General features: G+C 46.6%; 1 protein-coding gene across 1 annotated transcript in view; it reads right to left on the bottom strand.

The window, feature by feature from the left end:
* Nucleotides 1-1855: 1855 nt before the first annotated feature.
* Nucleotides 1856-18549, bottom strand: part of LOC126534388 (epoxide hydrolase 2-like) — a 44941-nt gene continuing 28247 nt past the window's right edge. The window contains exons 4-7 of the mRNA XM_072289065.1: nucleotides 13064-13176; nucleotides 5772-5949; nucleotides 3502-3638; nucleotides 1856-2298 (exon numbers count right to left, since the gene is read on the bottom strand). Coding sequence (XP_072145166.1) covers nucleotides 1877-2298; nucleotides 3502-3638; nucleotides 5772-5949; nucleotides 13064-13176 — 850 coding nt within the window. The 3' untranslated portion in view covers nucleotides 1856-1876. The remainder of the gene's footprint in view (nucleotides 2299-3501; nucleotides 3639-5771; nucleotides 5950-13063; nucleotides 13177-18549) is intronic.

Genomic DNA, 18549 nt, shown 5'->3' on the forward strand with positions numbered 1-18549 from the left:
GAACCACCTTCTTGAAAATGGATCCAATCAAAAACACACGGCCTAACATGCCTTGTTTATAGTTGGCTGCTAAAACAACTGCTAATGCCGGTAAGGCCAAGGCATGAACCACTTGTTCCAGGGTCTTCCATTTGTAGGAAACGTTTCGAAGACAGCATGGGAGACAGCTAAAGAATGGGGAGAACAACTCGAATAATCAACAAATAAGGCGCAAATGAGAATAAATTTCGCTCTATCGAGTCAACGCACTGTTCCACTGTTGACTTTAAGGTTCACGCTGAACGTGGTCTCTCAGACGACCGCACACGGAAGCTTTTACCTTTCCTTATTTAGTGAATTCAGAATATAGAGATATAAGACACGGCGTTACCTATTCGAATTATAAATGGCTGCATATCTGTTTGCACAAAAACGAAAAGGCTTAGATGCTTTTTTTTAAATCCATGAGTGTACAGCCTGTATCATAAAAATTGAAAAACAATTGGTTGTTGTCGGTAGTGTGCTTTAGGCCTTGCTATAATAACAAATCGTTTTCTGGCTAATTTAAGGTACCTTACGGCAGGTAGATTCCTGTCGCGTATCACTTCCGCCATTTGAATAAAGGTAAATGAATGCGCACCATCGTGGAAACTAATTACAGCCCTCTAGATGACGATGAGCCCGATTATCTAAGCAAGAGGTCGGAATCGCTTTCTTTTTTTTTCTCTCAAGCCATCTTTTATAGTTTTTAATTCTACACCAACAAATAGCATCTACTGAAGAATAAAATATTGACACACACAACGAGATACACAATGGCGCAATAATACAATTACTAGATATGTCACTAGTTACATTCGCAGTCTAAGGCTCAACGAAGGACACTAAAAGGTCATGGGATAGTTCAAAATGTGAGCCGATCTCAAAAGCAGCGATGACTAAAAGTGCTAGTTGTCACGAAAGGAAAATGCGTAGAACTTGCATATGATGCACGCGCCCGACGTCTCACATATCTAATCGGCTTTGGTACGGGAGACGCACACGTACGATTGGTGTCCAATAAAATATGGTTTAGGTTAGAGATGCGTTGATTATTTTTCTAACAACAACTCGTGTTGCCTCATCGCAGCAACGAGGGACGAGGGCTTCCACGTATTCCTGTGGAAATGCCTTGCAGATTGTACTTATCGAACACCGTTTAGGCCTCGTCGTCATTCGCAAAGACGCCTCCAGTCAACCTAGTCGGCGTGGTTGGCTCTGCACGCTGTTATTTTTTTTCTGTTTGTGAACTCTGTAAATTCTGCATAGAGTTCTTCTATCGTCTCCAACGGCGAGATTCAGTCTATGTGATCGACCGCTTTTGAGGTGAAGACAAACTATGGCAAATTTCACACGCGGCGAGATCTGTCCTACGCGATTGCTCTGATGATTCGGTAGTGGTCAAGAAATGTTATTATGCATTGAGCACAAAGAAGCTAACGAATTAAAAATTTTTGGAATTATTTGTTCAGTAAACAAAACAGTTGAGAAGAAACAACGAAGCAAATGTGGAATAATGAATAATAATAAAGCCAAAGGTTCCGTCTCACCATTGGCCATGCATTTCGTTTTATTGAAGAGGTCTGAAACGAGGCGAGAAAGGAGCTTACCTTCTCACCTTTTTACCACAATTTGCCTGAATGAGGCATGGACTGCTTCGCACTAAAGGAATTAATGCTGCGTGTGAGGGCCCAAACGTACAAGAGTTTGTCCACCTAAAGCCTCGCTGCATTGAATGTCGCAGGTGTGAATTCCACGAAGCCGTGGTAATCTTTTCTGACAGAGTTTTAAAGTATGCACGTCGCGGTTTCACGTGCAGAAAGTGAAATAGACGTGATTGTGATCAGGATGTGGAGGTTTATTCTGCCATTTCCTTGGGAAGTTTCACGTTCTCAGGAATAAAAGGTGGCATCCTACGTATCCATGTGCCACGCGGTTTCCTGGACTCTCCACAGTGGTCTGTACTGCGCCTCCACCACCACCACGAACGTCCGTCATCCGCTACCGACACTGTGCCGTTGATCACGAAGTCGCGGATGCGACCGGTCACGGGCACGGGGCATTCCCGTAGGGGAAAGTGGCCCGCTCCCTTGTAGTAAATTGTCACTGAGTCCTTTAGCCACTCTTGGTTGTACAATGCGACAGGCTTTGTGATAAACTCATCTTGTTCTCCCCATAGGATGAGTGTGGATACGTTGATTTTGCGGTAGGGTATTTTGCTGAGCTGGCTGCTGTCGTTGTTGAAGGCCCGATAGTAGTTGATGGTACCAGTCAGCGCTCCTGCGTGTAGGACGACCATGGAAAAGCCTTATATAGCCGAAGTGGTAATTATTAAGACGCAACATGTGCAGTTTTAATGCATGTAATGTTATTAAGCAATGCTTATTTACGTATCGTTGAAAACGCCGCGACGAAACAGGCACTCTAGCCTGTGATAACGATACCTATAGGTAATGAGATAGCATTTCACGAATATAGTATAGTATTATAGTATAGTGAACGCGGGGAAGGTAAAAGAGTGGGGAAAGCCAAGAGAGCTCCGGGGGGGGGGGGGGGGGGGCGGTGGCTTGTGGGCTCATTCCCTTTTCCTGGGATCGAGTGTCATGTGAAATTTCTATCAACTACATCATTTAAGATTCGAGGTTGCGCGTAGGGTTTATTGCTATTGATGTGGGAAACTGTGTAGGTACTAACGATGCAGCATAACACGTTTGAACATTAGAGCGTTTATTAGAAGCGAACCTGTGGGAATATTACGATAAAAATCGTTCGCGACAAGATAGAAATGAAACATGAGGTGCCTCATGTCTTCATTTATTTTAATGCGAAATCATTGTATGCGCCATCACGCGAAAAAAAAAAAAAAAGCCGGCATCGCCACCGAGCAATGGTGCCAAAAATGGCGGATGGCATAAAGACACGTCAAAGATGCTCAGATTGACGTCAAAATTTTTGATCAAGCTTCCTTGAAACGAAGTAAATAAATGGCTTTAATAAAATAACTACTGGCTCGTTTCGGTCTCAGTGGCGTTCAGACCCGGGTCGTCGGGGTGCGAGACGAGCACGCTTCCCCGACGCCATGGCGGCTCCACGGTTCTATCTGACTAAAGGTGTGCATTGCGTGCGCCGTTCGTGACGTGACGGCGCAACCAATGGGGAGGAGGTGGCGCCACGTCATGAATATATAAAGTTAAAGTCATTAATGCCTTATTGAACACCACTGAGTGGTCCTGCGAATTGTTAAATCCTCGCGGGCACGCGAGCGCAGTGAGACACTTTGAGCGTTTTGATGTTGCCTTACCAAGGCGCAGTTACAACGCAAGGGAAGGTTTTCGCGGGCAAGGAACACGAAAAAAGAAACGTTTTCTCCAAACGGACTATAATCGTTTCGCATTCCCACAAGTAAGCAGTCTTAAGTGTCTGCCGAAATTTTTTGTTTCTGTCGATGCCATAAAAATATCGGAGACGAAACAAAGTGCATACCTGGCTGCGAGTACACGTACTTGTGGGCATACTCCTCTTCTGGTGTAAAGCCCTTGTGCACTTTGTCAAAAAAAGCCAAGTCTTTCATGATTATATATTGCTCGGGCACAATGGGACGTCGAAAGGGAAGCTGGTACCTACATTAAACAGATCTTTTGTTAGCTCGCAAATAACCTGATAGACTTGTTCTAGTAAACTTATTTTTCATATGCAATGACATTTAATGAGTGTCCACAATGCTTTGAAGAAGCAGAATATCAGTACCCTAGGGCCCTATAACGTAAAACTATTCCAATATGTTTCTATTCCAATCTCCGGACGTCAAATTTGCGTAACCACGACGCAAGCACCGGGCGGTCACTCGCAGGGTTGTCTGAACTGACCAATCAAACGCTCTCCTCGTTCGTAGGCGGTCACTTTTGTTTGCTTGAAAAACGAATAACATTGCCTACACTGAGCGGCTTGTCGTATCTAATTGGCTGACAAAAGGCGAGGAGAACGCTCAAGTGGAGAGGGATTCACTGGGGCAGAGCCAGTGCACTGAAAATCGATAACCGGATGAAGAGGGTGGTGCCGGCGTCTGCGATTGGTCGGCTTTCCCTTACTTAGCTTGTGGTGGCTGGTCGAAAATCTCAGTGGCATGCAACGGAAGCTTAAGAATGACGCTAAAACTGACCCTCAGCAAAGTATAGTTGGCAGAATGAGGTGGTAAGCGTGCCGAAAGTGCTCAACAACGTTACATGGCCACGCAAGAACTTTTATTATACGCAAAGACACCCACGCTCTCCGGCAGGTGCGAGTAGCCAGCGTCTCAGCGATAGGCGGCAGCCACCTTTTATTCATTTCGGAACGGGGCAGCCTCCGGCTATTCCGAAGAAAATTCAGTTTTGTTCGGCATATTACTGCATCTTTATCGCGTACACGTCACTTTGACGCCGTGAGTTTGTGTGGTTTTGTGACGGCGCGTGGCAAGCAGGTGAAGTGGGTGCAGCCCGAAAACTTTTTACCAATAGCCGAGGGCTAATGGCGAAAAGCGGTCGAGTCAGAAATAAGTGTTTTTCTTTTTTCTGTCAAATCATGCATAATCAGTGTGTAAACATCATATCAGATGGGGAGGTATCGCGGTTTTCGTGACATCGCGTGACAGACAAGTGAAGTGGGGGTGGTCGAAAAAAGTTTTTGACCAATTGTGGGGGGCTGATAGCAGAATTAGAATAGAAAAGTTTGGAATAGTTTTACGTTATAGCGCCCCTACACTACTGAAACCACATTTACTTTTGAACGACTGCCTCGTAAAAAAGTGTTAATGAGGCTTTTCCTGATAACATCAGTCGAATGATACTATGAGATTAGCGGGCGTTCCCAAAGTGGCACTGTCGCCTGATAGGTAAATTGTAGTGAAATGCTAAAGACTAATTTATCTAACCGCAGTTCTTCAGTCCATGTCTAAACTGAGTACTTGTGCATTTCCAAATTCCTCGCCATGGCATGCGTTTCCCATGGCGGGGATACGATCTCAATTTCTCATTTCCAGACGTGAAAACAGGACATCGAATGCAAAAGACTTTTCGATCGTAAGTTGTGCTTGCCATTAGCCGGCTCCCTTGATAAAATTACGTCCATCAAGTACAATTTGCCGGCATTTTCTCTTGAAAATATTTCTAGCGCAAGAAGTGTTCTCCAAAGTTGTGAAATCTGTCGACAGTTCATGTCTGACTGCGTGCGAAGGACGTGGGTGAGGCATCGCACGCGTAATGCGAAAAACGTGGGATCGTTCCCCACCTGAGGCAAGTTGTTTTTCATCCACTTTCATTTCCATTAATTTATCATTTCTTTATTTCAATTAATCAAAACAAGTAATTTCCCCTGTGTTGTTCTTGCTGTCTTTGTTTGTTGGCTTGTTATGATATGTAAAAGAAAAATCAGGCCCACCAATTAACCCCCCTTCTTCTTGTTCATGGTGTCCTTTAGTTAGCTTTAAATTTTAGTGGTACCCTTCAATTATTGGCCATTTAGCAGTAACAACTAGTCAGTGTGTGGTGATATGTGTCTGAGAAGTGCACTAATACTTAGGTTGTGTAAAGCATACGATGAACTCAATTCTTGTGCAGTGCTCTAAGAAATAATCCAAGTTAGTTCGTTATCCACTGCTTTATAGGATTTTACTGTTGTCGAAATTATGTTTTACAAGGAATGTTTGTACGTTATTTTGATGGTTCGACAGTCCAGACCTTAAATGTAAGACTTCGTGGTGCGGCTTTGTGGCTTACCAGGACATCCTCATTTGTCTCGCACTGCGAAACAACTGCTTTATGAAAGCCCTGGGATGCATTCCGTTAATGATGATCATCTTGTTCACCAAGTCCTCGTGTATAGTGGCGAAGCAGAAGCTGATCATGCCACCCCAGTCATGGCCTACGAGCACAACTTCTCTTTTTTTTCCAGGGTCTACAGAACAAAAGAGACAGAAATGTTAAGGTCACCCAATACCGCAAGTACTGGCGAGACTTGCGCACAAGAGCTACAGAAGCGTGAGAATGCCAGCGTTCCATCGACGCTTCATACTGGTAAAATATAGCATCTAGGCAAAGTGTTCTAACCTTAGGTATAATGCACAGGAAAAGTTAGCAGACACCATTGGAGGGGGATTGTCAAAGTAAAGCAATAGCCTCCTGGTATATGCGCCAAAATATTAAGCAGAGACACTGAGTGGTTAGCAATATTAGTGATTTTTATAGTGAATGTGTGCGCTGTGACGCAAGGACTTAGGGTACGTATATCGGACTCCACTCGGGAGGTAGTAATCAGTATCGTAATGCCACAAGGCGATAGACAGTTGATTCTCACATTTTCCCTACACCATTCGTTTATTTAGCGATATGATCTGGCCAGTATCCCTTGAATAGCTGCACGTGTTGCAAAGGGCCTGCTTCAAACCCTGCGTTCACGCGATAGTGATGTAGCATAGAGAGTCATGTTTGATAAAGGAACACTGCGTGTTGTTTCGCATAGTTTCTTGCCGCCTGAAGTGGGTGGCAATTATCCAGGCATGATGCCGTTGCCTCGAGTGTCGCTTGAGTGTTTGTATAATTGGTATCATGAAAATAAGTGGCAAGTGGTATTGCGGCTCACCAGTGGCAAAAGTTCGTTGACTTGCAATACTCTGCGAACTTTTACAGGAGTGGTTAACGCAATGGTGGATGGGTGGCTGGATGGATGGATGGATGGATGGATGGATGGATGGATGGATGGATGGATGGATGGATGAAAAACTTTATTAAGGTCCTTCGGGGCGCACACTAGCGCGCAGCGGGCCGCTACCACGTCGGGACAGAAAGGCCGAGCCTCGCCGCCGCGTCGCGGGCCCGTTGGACAGACCATAACTGGTCTTCGAGGTTGGGGCTGTGTAGGACTGCATCCCAGCGTGAAGAAGTGTTGCTTTCATCGCCGCGTAACGCGGGACATCGCCAGAGCATGTGAGGTAAGTTCACTAAGTCATTGCATAGTGCACATGCATTTGTTGTCTGAATTTTGGGGTACATCTTGTGAAGAAGTAGGGGGTTTGGGTATGCCCCCGTCTGTAGAAGTCTTAGTGTCAAAGCCTCATGTCTATTGAGTCCTCCGAGCCAAGTAAAAGGGCTTAGTAATTTCGGTGTACGAAGGAGGAGAGTCCCCAGCGTCACGCTGCCCGGTAGCTACGCGGCGGTTGATGACCCCTCGCGCAGCTCCGTGTGCCGACTCGTTGAGGTTGGGCGGGCACCCTCGATCTGTCCCATGTGAGCTGGAAACCAGATCAATGTGTGTGGCTTGATCTCCTTGCTTCTTAGTATCCCTAGGGCCAGCTCGGATATGGTTCCTTTGGCAAATGCCCTAACAGCTGATATCGAGTCACTGTAGATTGATGTCCTCTTGTCGTCCAATAAGGCCATCGCTATTGCAGCCTGCTCTGCGATCTCAGAGGACGTCGTCCGAATCGAGATTGCGTTCGTTATTTGCCTTTCATGATCTACGCTAACTACAGCGAAGGCCTGTCCGTCGGCGTAGCGCGCTGCGTCTACGAAACTGTTCTCCGAAGCCCGTTCACGAGCCTTTTCCAGGAGAGCCTTCGCGCGCGCCTGACGTCTTCCCACGTTGTGCTCTGGATGGACGTTTTGTGGGATCGGGGCGACAGTGATGCGGTTTCGCTGCTCTCAAGTACAATAAAAGAAAGCCTTCATCTACTCTAAGTCGTAAATGAACTACTTGCACTTCATTTATTTATGATTGTTCACCTATTATAGTCACGCGTGTACTTGTGTTTTTCGGGTGATCGCTTTTCACGCTCGAACTAATGTTATCGCTGAGCGCGGGATGCAGCCGCACGTATCGGAAGTTTCTCGAATGGAACCTACATAAATTGCACATATACTACCCAACAGCATACAAGGACATATGCCCGTGGTGTGGGAGCACACCAACACTCTACCACATCACATGGGAGTGCACAGCTCACACAGAAGAACAAGGAAATAATAACACGAGAGCGAGGTGGGAGGCATTGCTATCCAGCTCCGCCTTTGGAGATCAGCTCAGGCTCGTCCGGAGGGCAGGAAGGATGGCGAGGGCCATCGGTGCCTTGGAATAGGGGCCCGACCACACGGCGTTACCCCGTTTTAGGGGAAGCGAAATTCTTTCTACCAATAAAGTTTTGTTCCTCTTCTTCTTTTACCGATGGTTCTTTTTGCTGTCTGTTGTCACCGAACCTTGTGTAATCTGATTTCAGGTATGCGCGACGCGAATGTTGTGGAACTTTCTGCAAGACACGCGGGCACCAGCGATTAGTCTGAAACCTTTGATGACTGATGTATAAAAGCCGAGGCGCTTGACTCGCTGATCAGGCTTTCGACGATCGCCGACTGTTTCCGACCCTATTGTTGTGCTTTTAGTGTAACTTGCTATCGAGGGCACAAGTTCGCCCAATAAAAAGTTAGTTTCGTCGTTCACAGTTTTACAGCTGTATTATTCACCATCACTACTACGTGACATCTGGTGGAGGTGCTAGTGCGTTCATGTACGGAACGCCGCCGCAAAGCCGTGAGCCAAGCCCGAGCCATGAAGACAACACCCACGTTGCCAAGGACCAACGAGCTAGCCGCAGGCTGCAAGGGGACTACGTCAGGAGCACGAGTTCTTGAATAAAAAGACCAGGAAGTGCACAGCCACAACAGCAGCTACAATGGCAGCCACGGTGTCACAAACACCGATCGTGCTGCAGCAACCGAGGAAGCCACCAACGTTCCATGGTGCAACATGTGAGGACCTGGAAAGCTCGCTGGAGACGTATGAGAGGGTCGCTGAATTTAACGGATGGAAGAGCTACGACAACCTACGCCATGTCTTTTTCGCATTGAAAGACGCCGCCAGGACCTGGTTCGAGAAAAGCGAAGCCACCTTAACGACGTGCTACCTGTTACGAAGCGGCTTCCTGCAGGCGGTTCTTGCAGACATTTACAAAAGTCGTGCGAAAAGATCGAGCGCGAGATCTACTAGAAATCCTAGCGCAGCTGATGAATGGCACCATTGCAATCTTCACGGATGAGATGGCCCGTCTATTCCGCCACGCCGACCCGGAAATGTCCGAGGAGAAGTCCGCCTACTCATGCATGGTGTGAAAGAGGAACTTTTCATTGGAATGATACGAAGCCCACCGAAGACCATCGACGAGTTTCTTCGCGAGGCCACCATTGTCGAGAAGGCACTGGAAACGCGGAACCGGCAACTTAACTGCCGCACGAACTCAACAAACTACGCCAGCGTTCAATCACTGGCCACCGACGACCTGCGCGAGACTATCAGAGCGGTCGTAGGGGATGACCTTCAGAAGCTGTTCCCTTCATCGCAGCCTCAAGTGGCTTCGCTTGCCGACGTCATACGCGAAGAACTTCGACGATCACTCGGAGTACCTAAATTGCCGCAGCCTCAGACGGAAGCGATGACGTATGCCGCCGTAGTCCGCCCTCACGTTCACCCTCCGTGCCTGCGGTAGGGCCCGGTAACGCCACAGTTCCGTCGTCCAACACCTCCGCGGCCACCACGTCAACCGATCACCCCGCGCAGCATGCCAAGGAAGAATGACGTTTGGCAAGCTCCCGACCACCGCCGGTTCTGCTATCATTGCGGACAAGCCCACCACATCTACCGCCGATGTTCTTACCGTGAGATGGGTTCGCCGTCAACGCACCGCACCCTCAGAAAGGTGAACACCCTCGCGATATCGCCGACTACCTCACCGCTACTCAGTGGAGCCCTCGACGACCGTCCCGTTCACCCTCACCCGGCCGCTACCTATCGCCGCAGCGCCGTCGATATACTGGCCCAGCCCGGGGCTGGTCCGTCAGCCCATATCAGGAAAACTAAAAGCAGCGACCGATGGAGGTGCGATTGTTGTTCGTCGAACTGACGAAGATGCTCCGCCGCTGACGAACACACCAAAGTAACTATGTCGAAGACATTACAAAGACACGCTGCCATGCCGAAGAAGCCTGGAAGCAAAGAGTGCACCGACCAAGGACCTGACGGCGCGACGTATCAGCCACTCGTCAACGCGACGCAGCCGTGATCCGATGCCAAGACCTAACTGTAACGCAACACAAAGAACCACTGACCTCGACGTGCTTCTCGACGGCCACGCAGTCACTGCCTTAGTAGACTCAGGAGCCGACTACTCCGTCATCAGTGGATTGTTCGCCGCGAAGTTGAAGAAAGTCAAGACTGCATGGCATGGCCCTTAAATTCGGACAGCTGGAGGACACACAACGCCAGCCGGAATCTGCACGGCAAGAATTACATTTCATGACAGGATCTACCCAGCAACGCTCGTGTTCCTCCAACAGTGCTCGTGAGACGTAATTCTCGGCATCGCCTTGCTGAACCAACACGGCCTGATGTCGAAGTCGATAAGGCTTTCCACAGACCAACCGATCAAAGGCCTTCCAGCCTTGAGCGTACTTGAGGACCAAGTCAGCATGCCCCCTCGCTTGAGAATTGTCATTTCCGTCTCCAGCGAAACACCCGCAAACCTAGAAGGCGTCATCGAGGGCGACCAGCGTCTACTGCTCGATGGTGAAATTTGCGTCGCAAGTGGGATCGCTCGACTGCAGGGAGGGAAAGCGAAAGTGATGGTGACAAACTTCAGTCAGAAGTTCATGCACGTCAATGAGGGCACGACGATCGCGTACATGAAGAAATTCAAGAAACCAGCAATGCGTTTGTTCTCTCGGATTCTGCCACATCTGCCCCGAGGTTCATAGTTCCCGAAACAGACTTCGATATAAATCCATGTCTCTCCATGAGTATGCAGCAATAGCTTAGAAATCTTTTCCGGCGATACAATGACTGCTTTTCGACGTCATCGAGGATTCGACAAACACCAGTTGCAAAGCATCGCATAATAACCGAAGAGTGCGCTCGACCACTCCGCTAGAGCCCTTACCGAGTTTGGATGCGAGAACGTGAAGCTGTAAGGCAAGAAGTCGACGAATGCTGCAGGACATCATCCAGCCGTCGAAAAGCCCGTGGGCATCACCTGTAGTCTTGGGCAAGAAAAAGGACTGAACCCTACGTATCTGCATCGATTATCGTCGACTGAACAAGATCACGAAGGACGTATATCCCCTACTACAGATAGACGGCGCCTTGGATCGGCTCCGCAACGCTAAATACTTCTCGTCGACGGACCCCAAGTTTGGCTACGGGCAAATAGAAGTCGACGAGAGAGAACGCGAAAAGACCGCCTTCATCAAGCCATACGTCCTCAATGAGTTCAAGGTTATGCCATTTGGACTGTGTTCGGCGTCTGCAACGTTACATCTCGTGATGGCCATAGTTTTAGCAGGATTGAGGTGGCGGACATGTCTTGTTTGCTTGGATGACTGACGTCGTCGTCTTCGCCTACAATTTCGACGATCACCTTAGGCGGCTTGAGATAGTACTAGAGGCCATCAAATCATCAGGGCTCATTCTGAAGCCGGAAAAGTGCCACTTCGCTTACGATGAACTTCTGTTCCTAGGCCACGTGATCAGCAAATCTGGAGTCCGCCCCGACCCGCAGAAGATAGGTGCCATCGCAAGGTTCCCGCAGCCCATCGACAAGAAGGCAGTGCGCAGATTCCTTGGCATGTGCGCCTACTACAGGCGCTTTGTCAAGGACTTTTCACGCATCGCTGAGCCGCTGACACATCTAACTAAATGTGATGTAGCGGTGAAGCGGGAAAGGTGAAGCGGGCGGACGTATTTCAAGAACTGAAACGACGCATTCAGACGCCTCCGGTACTTGCACACTTCGACGTGGAGGCCGATACCGAAATCCACACTGACGCCAGTAGCCTTGGCTTCGGTGCCATTCTAGTCCAGAGGAAAGACGGACTTGAACGGGTGATAGCTTACGCTAGCCGGTCGCTGTCAAAAGCGGAAGGCAATTATTGTACGACTGAAGAGCTTGGGCTACAGCGAAATTCCGCTCTTACCTCTATGGCAGGCCATTCAAAGTCGTCAGCGACCGTTACGCGTTGTGTTGGCACGCCAACTTAGCGGAGCCTTCAGCATGGCTAACGCGGTGGAGCCTGAGACTGCGGCATTTAACGTTATTTGATCATTAGAGCTTTTTACCTCAGAGTAAATAACACATTAATCTGCATACAGTTTTATGTTACCCGATATGTCACCGACAATGTCATTTATAAACAAAAGAAGAAGAAGCTGCCAAGGAACCAATCTCTGGAGGACGCTAGATGCTATAGAAATTTTTCAGAGCATTCATCTTTAAATTAAACACATTGCTGTCAATTACTGAGGTAAACTGATATCCATTTAGTTAACGGCGAATTTTTTATCTTTTTTCTAGTTTGAAAATTATGTTTTTGTGTGATATCTCATGAAATGCTTTAGAAAATTCCATAAGAATCGCATCTGTCTGGACACCATTCTTAATTGCCAATGAGAAATCGTAAACAGTCTCTACTAATTGTGTACAAGCTGAATAACCTTTTATGAATCCGTGTTGACACTCAGATAGTGCATTAAGGGCAATTAAAGGTTCAGAAATATGAATTACGTGCTCTAGTAATTTACAAACCATTGGAGTTAGTGATATTGGACGATAATTATTCGTTGTATCTTTCTTCCCCTTTTTGTGTAGCGGTTTCACTTTGGCTGTCCTCCAGTCAGCCGGCAGTTGTCCTTCGTTCAACGATTCGCAAAACAGAATGTGCAAGTATTTAGAAACCCATTCAGCATATGCTTCGAGAAAGGTATTAGGCATTTCATTTTGTGTTTTGATTATGAATTACTGCATTTTACCTTCATTATTTAAGCAGGTTTATTTTCAGTCTAATGCAAGAAAAGAAATGATGCCATTATTCAGGTCCCATGACAACAGAAGTGTGGGCCATCATCAGCATTATGAAAGATTTGCATTCCACGTGTTTACAGGAAAACCTTGAATGGGAAGACGTTACGCTACCTCTGTAAATATAGCCTATAACAAGAAGGCTTGTCTAATAGAATTATTATGAAGAATACTTGCTGAAATGTTCCACCAGTCCCTTGACGTCTCCGATTAGATGACGCATCAAATATTCGGCAGTGTCGTTTGGCCTCGTCGTGTTCCCGTACCCACGTAAGTCTGGCGCAATAACACTGCGGTAAACGGAAATTGTCATGCGAGCGAAGTTACCAGGCATATATCGCTAGAAAGTGTCGCCGTCAGTAATGGCAAAAGTTATATTACAAAAGTACTTATGATGACGAGATGATCATGGCAGCGTTAGTCGTTTGCAGGCAGCAACCTGTGTTTATGAATAGCTTACGCTTAGTTTAACTTTCGCTAAGAGATTAGTAATTGCTGAATTTAGCGCAGTTCTGCTAAACAGCTCATTTACCGTGTCGTCGTGCGCGTAGGAAAATACAAAACATTGCGCGATAACTATTTTATTATACAATTACTTATATTTCAATTGTTTCACTGTGTTGATTTAATTTATTTTTGAGCAAATTATTGCTCGACGCTGTACACGCCGAAAGAAAGGGCATTCACTTTAGCATACACCAAAGAGGGCAAAGAAAAGAGCTCAAGAGAAATCCAATAAATTACTTGACATGCTCAGTCGAATGCGTTGTTACTTCTTATCACTTGTTCTCTACCACTAAATGTCCCTGGTTCGACCGCCCTAATTAAATTTATAATAGTTAACTGTGCCAAAACAACTTCGCCCTAACACTGAAGGTCGTGGGTTCGACTGCGACCAAAGGTATAGCGTTCGAGTGCCATAATTAACTCTGTACTATATAAATTAACTGTGTCTTTGCTTCGCATGATTAGCGCCACCGATGTGGCAGCGATGTGGGAGAAGACGACGGCGGACGCGTGAGCAGTGGCACGATCACTCCGATTGACTGTCTTTTTAATGGCATGATTAGCGCATCGATGCCGCTAATCATGCCACGGCGAGCAATGACCCGAGCATTCGGATTAACTGTGCCTTTTTTTGGCATGATTTGTGGCGTCGATGTGGCAGCGATGTGGAAGAAAACGACGACGGACGCGCAAGCAGTGGCACGAGCGTTCCGATTAATTGTGTCTTTTTTTGGCATGATTAGCGGTATCAATGTGGAAGAGGACGGCCAAATCGCGAGCAGTGGCACGATTTTTTCTTTCAGTTACTTTTTCTAAGAAACTGCTCTTTTATGCATTGAAGGACAAAGGTAACTTGAACACCAATGAATTTCTACGGACACCTTTAAGATTAATGTCTCGGAACTGGTGCTGTTCAAAGAATTCGTTCCAAGTAGGTACGGCATGCGAACTCAGCGACTATAATTCTTCGATTGAAATATGTTGCGTAAGGTAAGCAATTAAAATGTTAATTAACCTAATTACGATAATTATTCAGTTGAACACATTGATTTCGCGTAGAAGTATTGTCCACCTCATCGAGTAAATGAGCGCAAGAGTTGCAATTGTGCTCTCACAGGCAATCGTTAAGAAAATTCGGTACAGCTAAAAAAAAAAGCACCCTGTACATATCCGCACGCCACTGCTTGCTAATTACCGGCGGTTGAGCATCAAGGAAGCGTCCTTATCAAGACATAATCTCGCTCACTTTATACGTGCTCAACGGTGAGGCGCATGCAGTCCAACCGTCATGGGCGTCTTTTAAGGGCGTCACACTTGAGTTTTTTGGCTTTTCAGCTTTGTTTTCTTGCGTCAAATTGGGCGGAGGTTATTACGCTCTAGAAATTGGCGGAGCTTTGCAGCAGAAATTCTGGAAACAGTTATGAACTCCTCAAGGACCATTGGCCATATTGGGACCATGTTAGTTCCACATCGGTTGCTTACTCTGCACTTTTCGCTTGTACAATATTCATATGGCACGTTCTCCGAATGTGGAAATGATGACCGCCCCGATTGACGTCGGCGTGGCCAATAACTTCAATATATCCGAATTGTGTCTGTTGACGCGACACAAACAATCGCCCTACCGGACGATTCGAAATCGGCCACTGGTGGAAAACATCGCATCTGCGGCAGCAACTTCCCATATATTGCTTTTTTTTTTAAGGTGTCAAGCAGGCTAGTGGACTTGCACTTATTGATACGCTGACACATTAGTTTTTTCTTAGAAGTATTGCATAAGCTTTTTCAAAGAGGAGAAGGAATTTTGGATTCTTCCACAAAGGTGGGTTAAAATCGTGTCTTGCTTAGGTGGGTTAACATTCTGGGGCCCTATTAGCGGCAAGAATTTAGAGTGGCGCCCTCTCGCGAGTGACGTCACGGTGTTAGGAATGGCCGGCCGGGTTGGCAACGTGCCAGCTATTTCAGCCCGCTGCACGTGCTTCGACCGACCCGCGGTGGCGGCGCCCTTCAGAGAACGAGCGACGACAGCGCTAACCAACCACGAACTCCCTTTGGAGAACTGCGGACTACGTCCGCTCTGGAATTTAGAGGCGCCGGCTGGGGTCGGGCATGACCAACTGACTACGGGGGCGCAAGACAATGGATACCACGACGACTGTGCTGCAAAGGTTGTCTGCCCTCGAGAGAGCACTGAAACCTGTGCGGCACGTGTGTGTGAGCCCTCCTCCTCCAAAAAGGCGTGTAGTCTGCGATGACGTCGAACGATGACGTTGAACGGAGTGCTTATAAGCAGCGATTGTCGGCTGCTAGAGTGCGCTCGTCGTCGAGCTCGGTGCTCGTTGTCGTGCTCGAAATGTACTCGTGAGCTGTGTGCTCGTTTGCTGTATGCTTCGTCTTGCGGGCTCCATTTGGGAGTCACGCTAGACTGTCGATGTATGTCTTGTTCAAACTGTAAATAATGTAAATAAACCCTGTTCGCCTAGTCCTTTCGCCCCAAGTTCCTCCGACCGTCCAACAAGCTCGTCTCCAAATCTGACAATGGCCAGGACGCTCCTCGCTCGGGCTCGCTCGGCTGCCGCACTCGCTGGTTCCCTTCGTTGGTGCTTGGGGTAATGGCGGCTCGATCCGCACTTACAGAAGAATATTTCGGATTATTTCTGCTGTGATGCTTGAACCGCAGTTTCTTGTTCAATATCGCGCTAGTCATGCAAACTTGCAACTTGGATATTGCAAGCTATGTAGCGCTGAAGGGGTATACTGATCTTGCAATCCATATATGCGCCGTGTCGGTCCATAAATTTTGCTTAAAAATAATGCCGAAGTTGTGTATGATGCTTCGCTAAACATTTAACATTCCCATAGTAGTTAGCTATGAGAGACATTGCATTTTACATGGAAGAGAAATCTTGGCATTTGCTGTCAACATCTTATCCGTGTTAAAAAACACACTGCCAACGAAGCTGTCATCCTCATTCTTATTACTCTGATGAGATGTTTTAGTCAAATAAGGCAGCTTCTTGATGCGTAAAAGAAAGAGGCGCGCATTTCGTATGAAAAAGCTTACTCCTACTTTCCCCGCTCTCTGAAGCAGGCCCCCATAGACGAATTGCTCATGGCTGCTGACACGACGGCGCGTCATATGAAGAGTATCTACATATAAAATTAATTCACAAGTACCATTGTAGTAATTACTTGAAAGGAAAGGTTCTTGGTTAAGTTCAAGAGCCAATCAAATGCAAGCGATGAAATCTTTCGTGGTGCAGAAAAGTGGCACTCAGTAGCTTTTATCGGCAATATGGCACACCCCTCCAGCAACGGTAGCAACCGTCTGTCGTTATGGCGAGGCATGCATTGTTCGCGAAACCCTTCAGTTCACTACAACTTCGAACTGAAACCATGAAACAGTTTTCTACAGCGTCAATTGCAATGCCTAAAATGTATTGAGGTACTACAGCGCAGTTTACCGTGCCTAGAAAAAAAAATTGAGCACCTTCTGCCTCACCATGTCTCGATCCAGCGTTGTTTAATTATACAAACGGAGAACTATTAGCTTCGTCGGTACATAAAAGAGAACCTCGCAAACCTTCATAAGGGATTTGCACAAGCGTTACATACTTCACTTGATTTTTGACCCTCCACCGGGCAATAATGATATCTTCAACATGTCGCATACTACTAATGAATGACGCGTCGGCTTCTTTCTGGCTGCAGCCATACGGTCCAAAAGGTATATTTCACTAAAACATGTGGGCCAAGCGGCCTGTATCAGTTCGCCCAAACAGATTCGTCATGTATATTCCTTAAAGGGAGACTAAAGCAAAACAATAAATCAGTTTAGACTAATAAAGCATTGTTTGAGAACCCTGCGGGCAGTCATTTCAAAATAATAGCTTGATTATTAGGTGATAAAATGAAGGTCCAAGTATTAGTATTTGAATTTCGCGCCGAAACCCCAGCGCCGGTACGTCAGCGTGACGTCAGGGATTCCAAAGTATGTTTTCGCATTTGGGCCGCGTTGGCTGAATAAAGGTTCCCGAAACTTGCCATGTTTAAGATTTGGTTCCTTTAGAACACAATGGGTTCCATCTGTACCGCTATACACAATTAGTAGGCCCTAGAAGATGCCATCCAAATCCAAGACGTCACAGCCCCCAGGTGCGGGAACTTAAGTAGGCGTCGCTACCCGCATTTCGTTCTTGCGCTTTTTCTGGCTTACCAAACGTCTTATCGTTGTAAGAGTGGTGTTTTTGGTTTTGTAGAACGGTAATTTACTGATGCAGAAGAAATCATTTTTCGCTTTAGTGTCCCTTTAAGCAACAAACACTAGTAAATTGCTCAAGTCAGTTGAACATGTAGCAAGGAAAAGGGAATAGATATTGGTACATTCCTTTTCGTATTCTGCAAACAGCTGTACGCCTCCATTAGCTTTACTTCAAATTACCGCGATTTAAAATAAACATGCGTTTAACCACCTACTTTTGAGAAGCAGTTAGAAAAGCAAGTGGTGCTGCTAGAATATAAACTGCAGTGTTAGTTAAGTCCCCGTGTTACTGCGAGCGTTTCTGTGAAGAAATGCAAAAATTCAAAATATGCCATAAATTAATCGTCGTGAACAAACTTGCTTTAGTGGATTAAAACAAATTAAAAATAAATTATGGAGTTTTACGTGCTAAAACCATTTTCTGATTTTGAAGCACGCCATAGTGGGGGACTCGGGAAATTTGGACCACGTGTGGTTCTTTAACGTGCACCTACATCTAAGTACACGAGTGTTTTCGCATTTCGTCTCCATCGAAATGCGGCCGCCATGGCCGGGATTCGATCCCGCGTCCTCAGCAACCCAACACCATAGCCACTAAGCAACTGAGTAAAACCAAGGTAACAATTGTAGAAGTCATATATAGCCAGCATTTGTTACATCCTTGTTGCACCGCGGCAGGTATGGTATAATAACTGGATTCTTATATGCTATGTTTTTGCGGAAGTCGATCCGCGCATGAAAGAACCTCAATGGGCTAGCCTGCCCTCCTTCAGCTGGCACTGTAGCGTTGCCTTTCAGAACTATACCGTCGTCTAGGAAATAAGCTCTCTGAATAAATTTTCGCGAACGAAGACGTCGCAAAAATATATTTGAGACGACCGCCATAAGTATACAA

The sequence above is a fragment of the Dermacentor andersoni genome, chromosome 7, assembly GCF_023375885.2.
Source record: "Dermacentor andersoni chromosome 7, qqDerAnde1_hic_scaffold, whole genome shotgun sequence".
NCBI lineage: Eukaryota > Metazoa > Arthropoda > Arachnida > Ixodida > Ixodidae > Dermacentor > Dermacentor andersoni.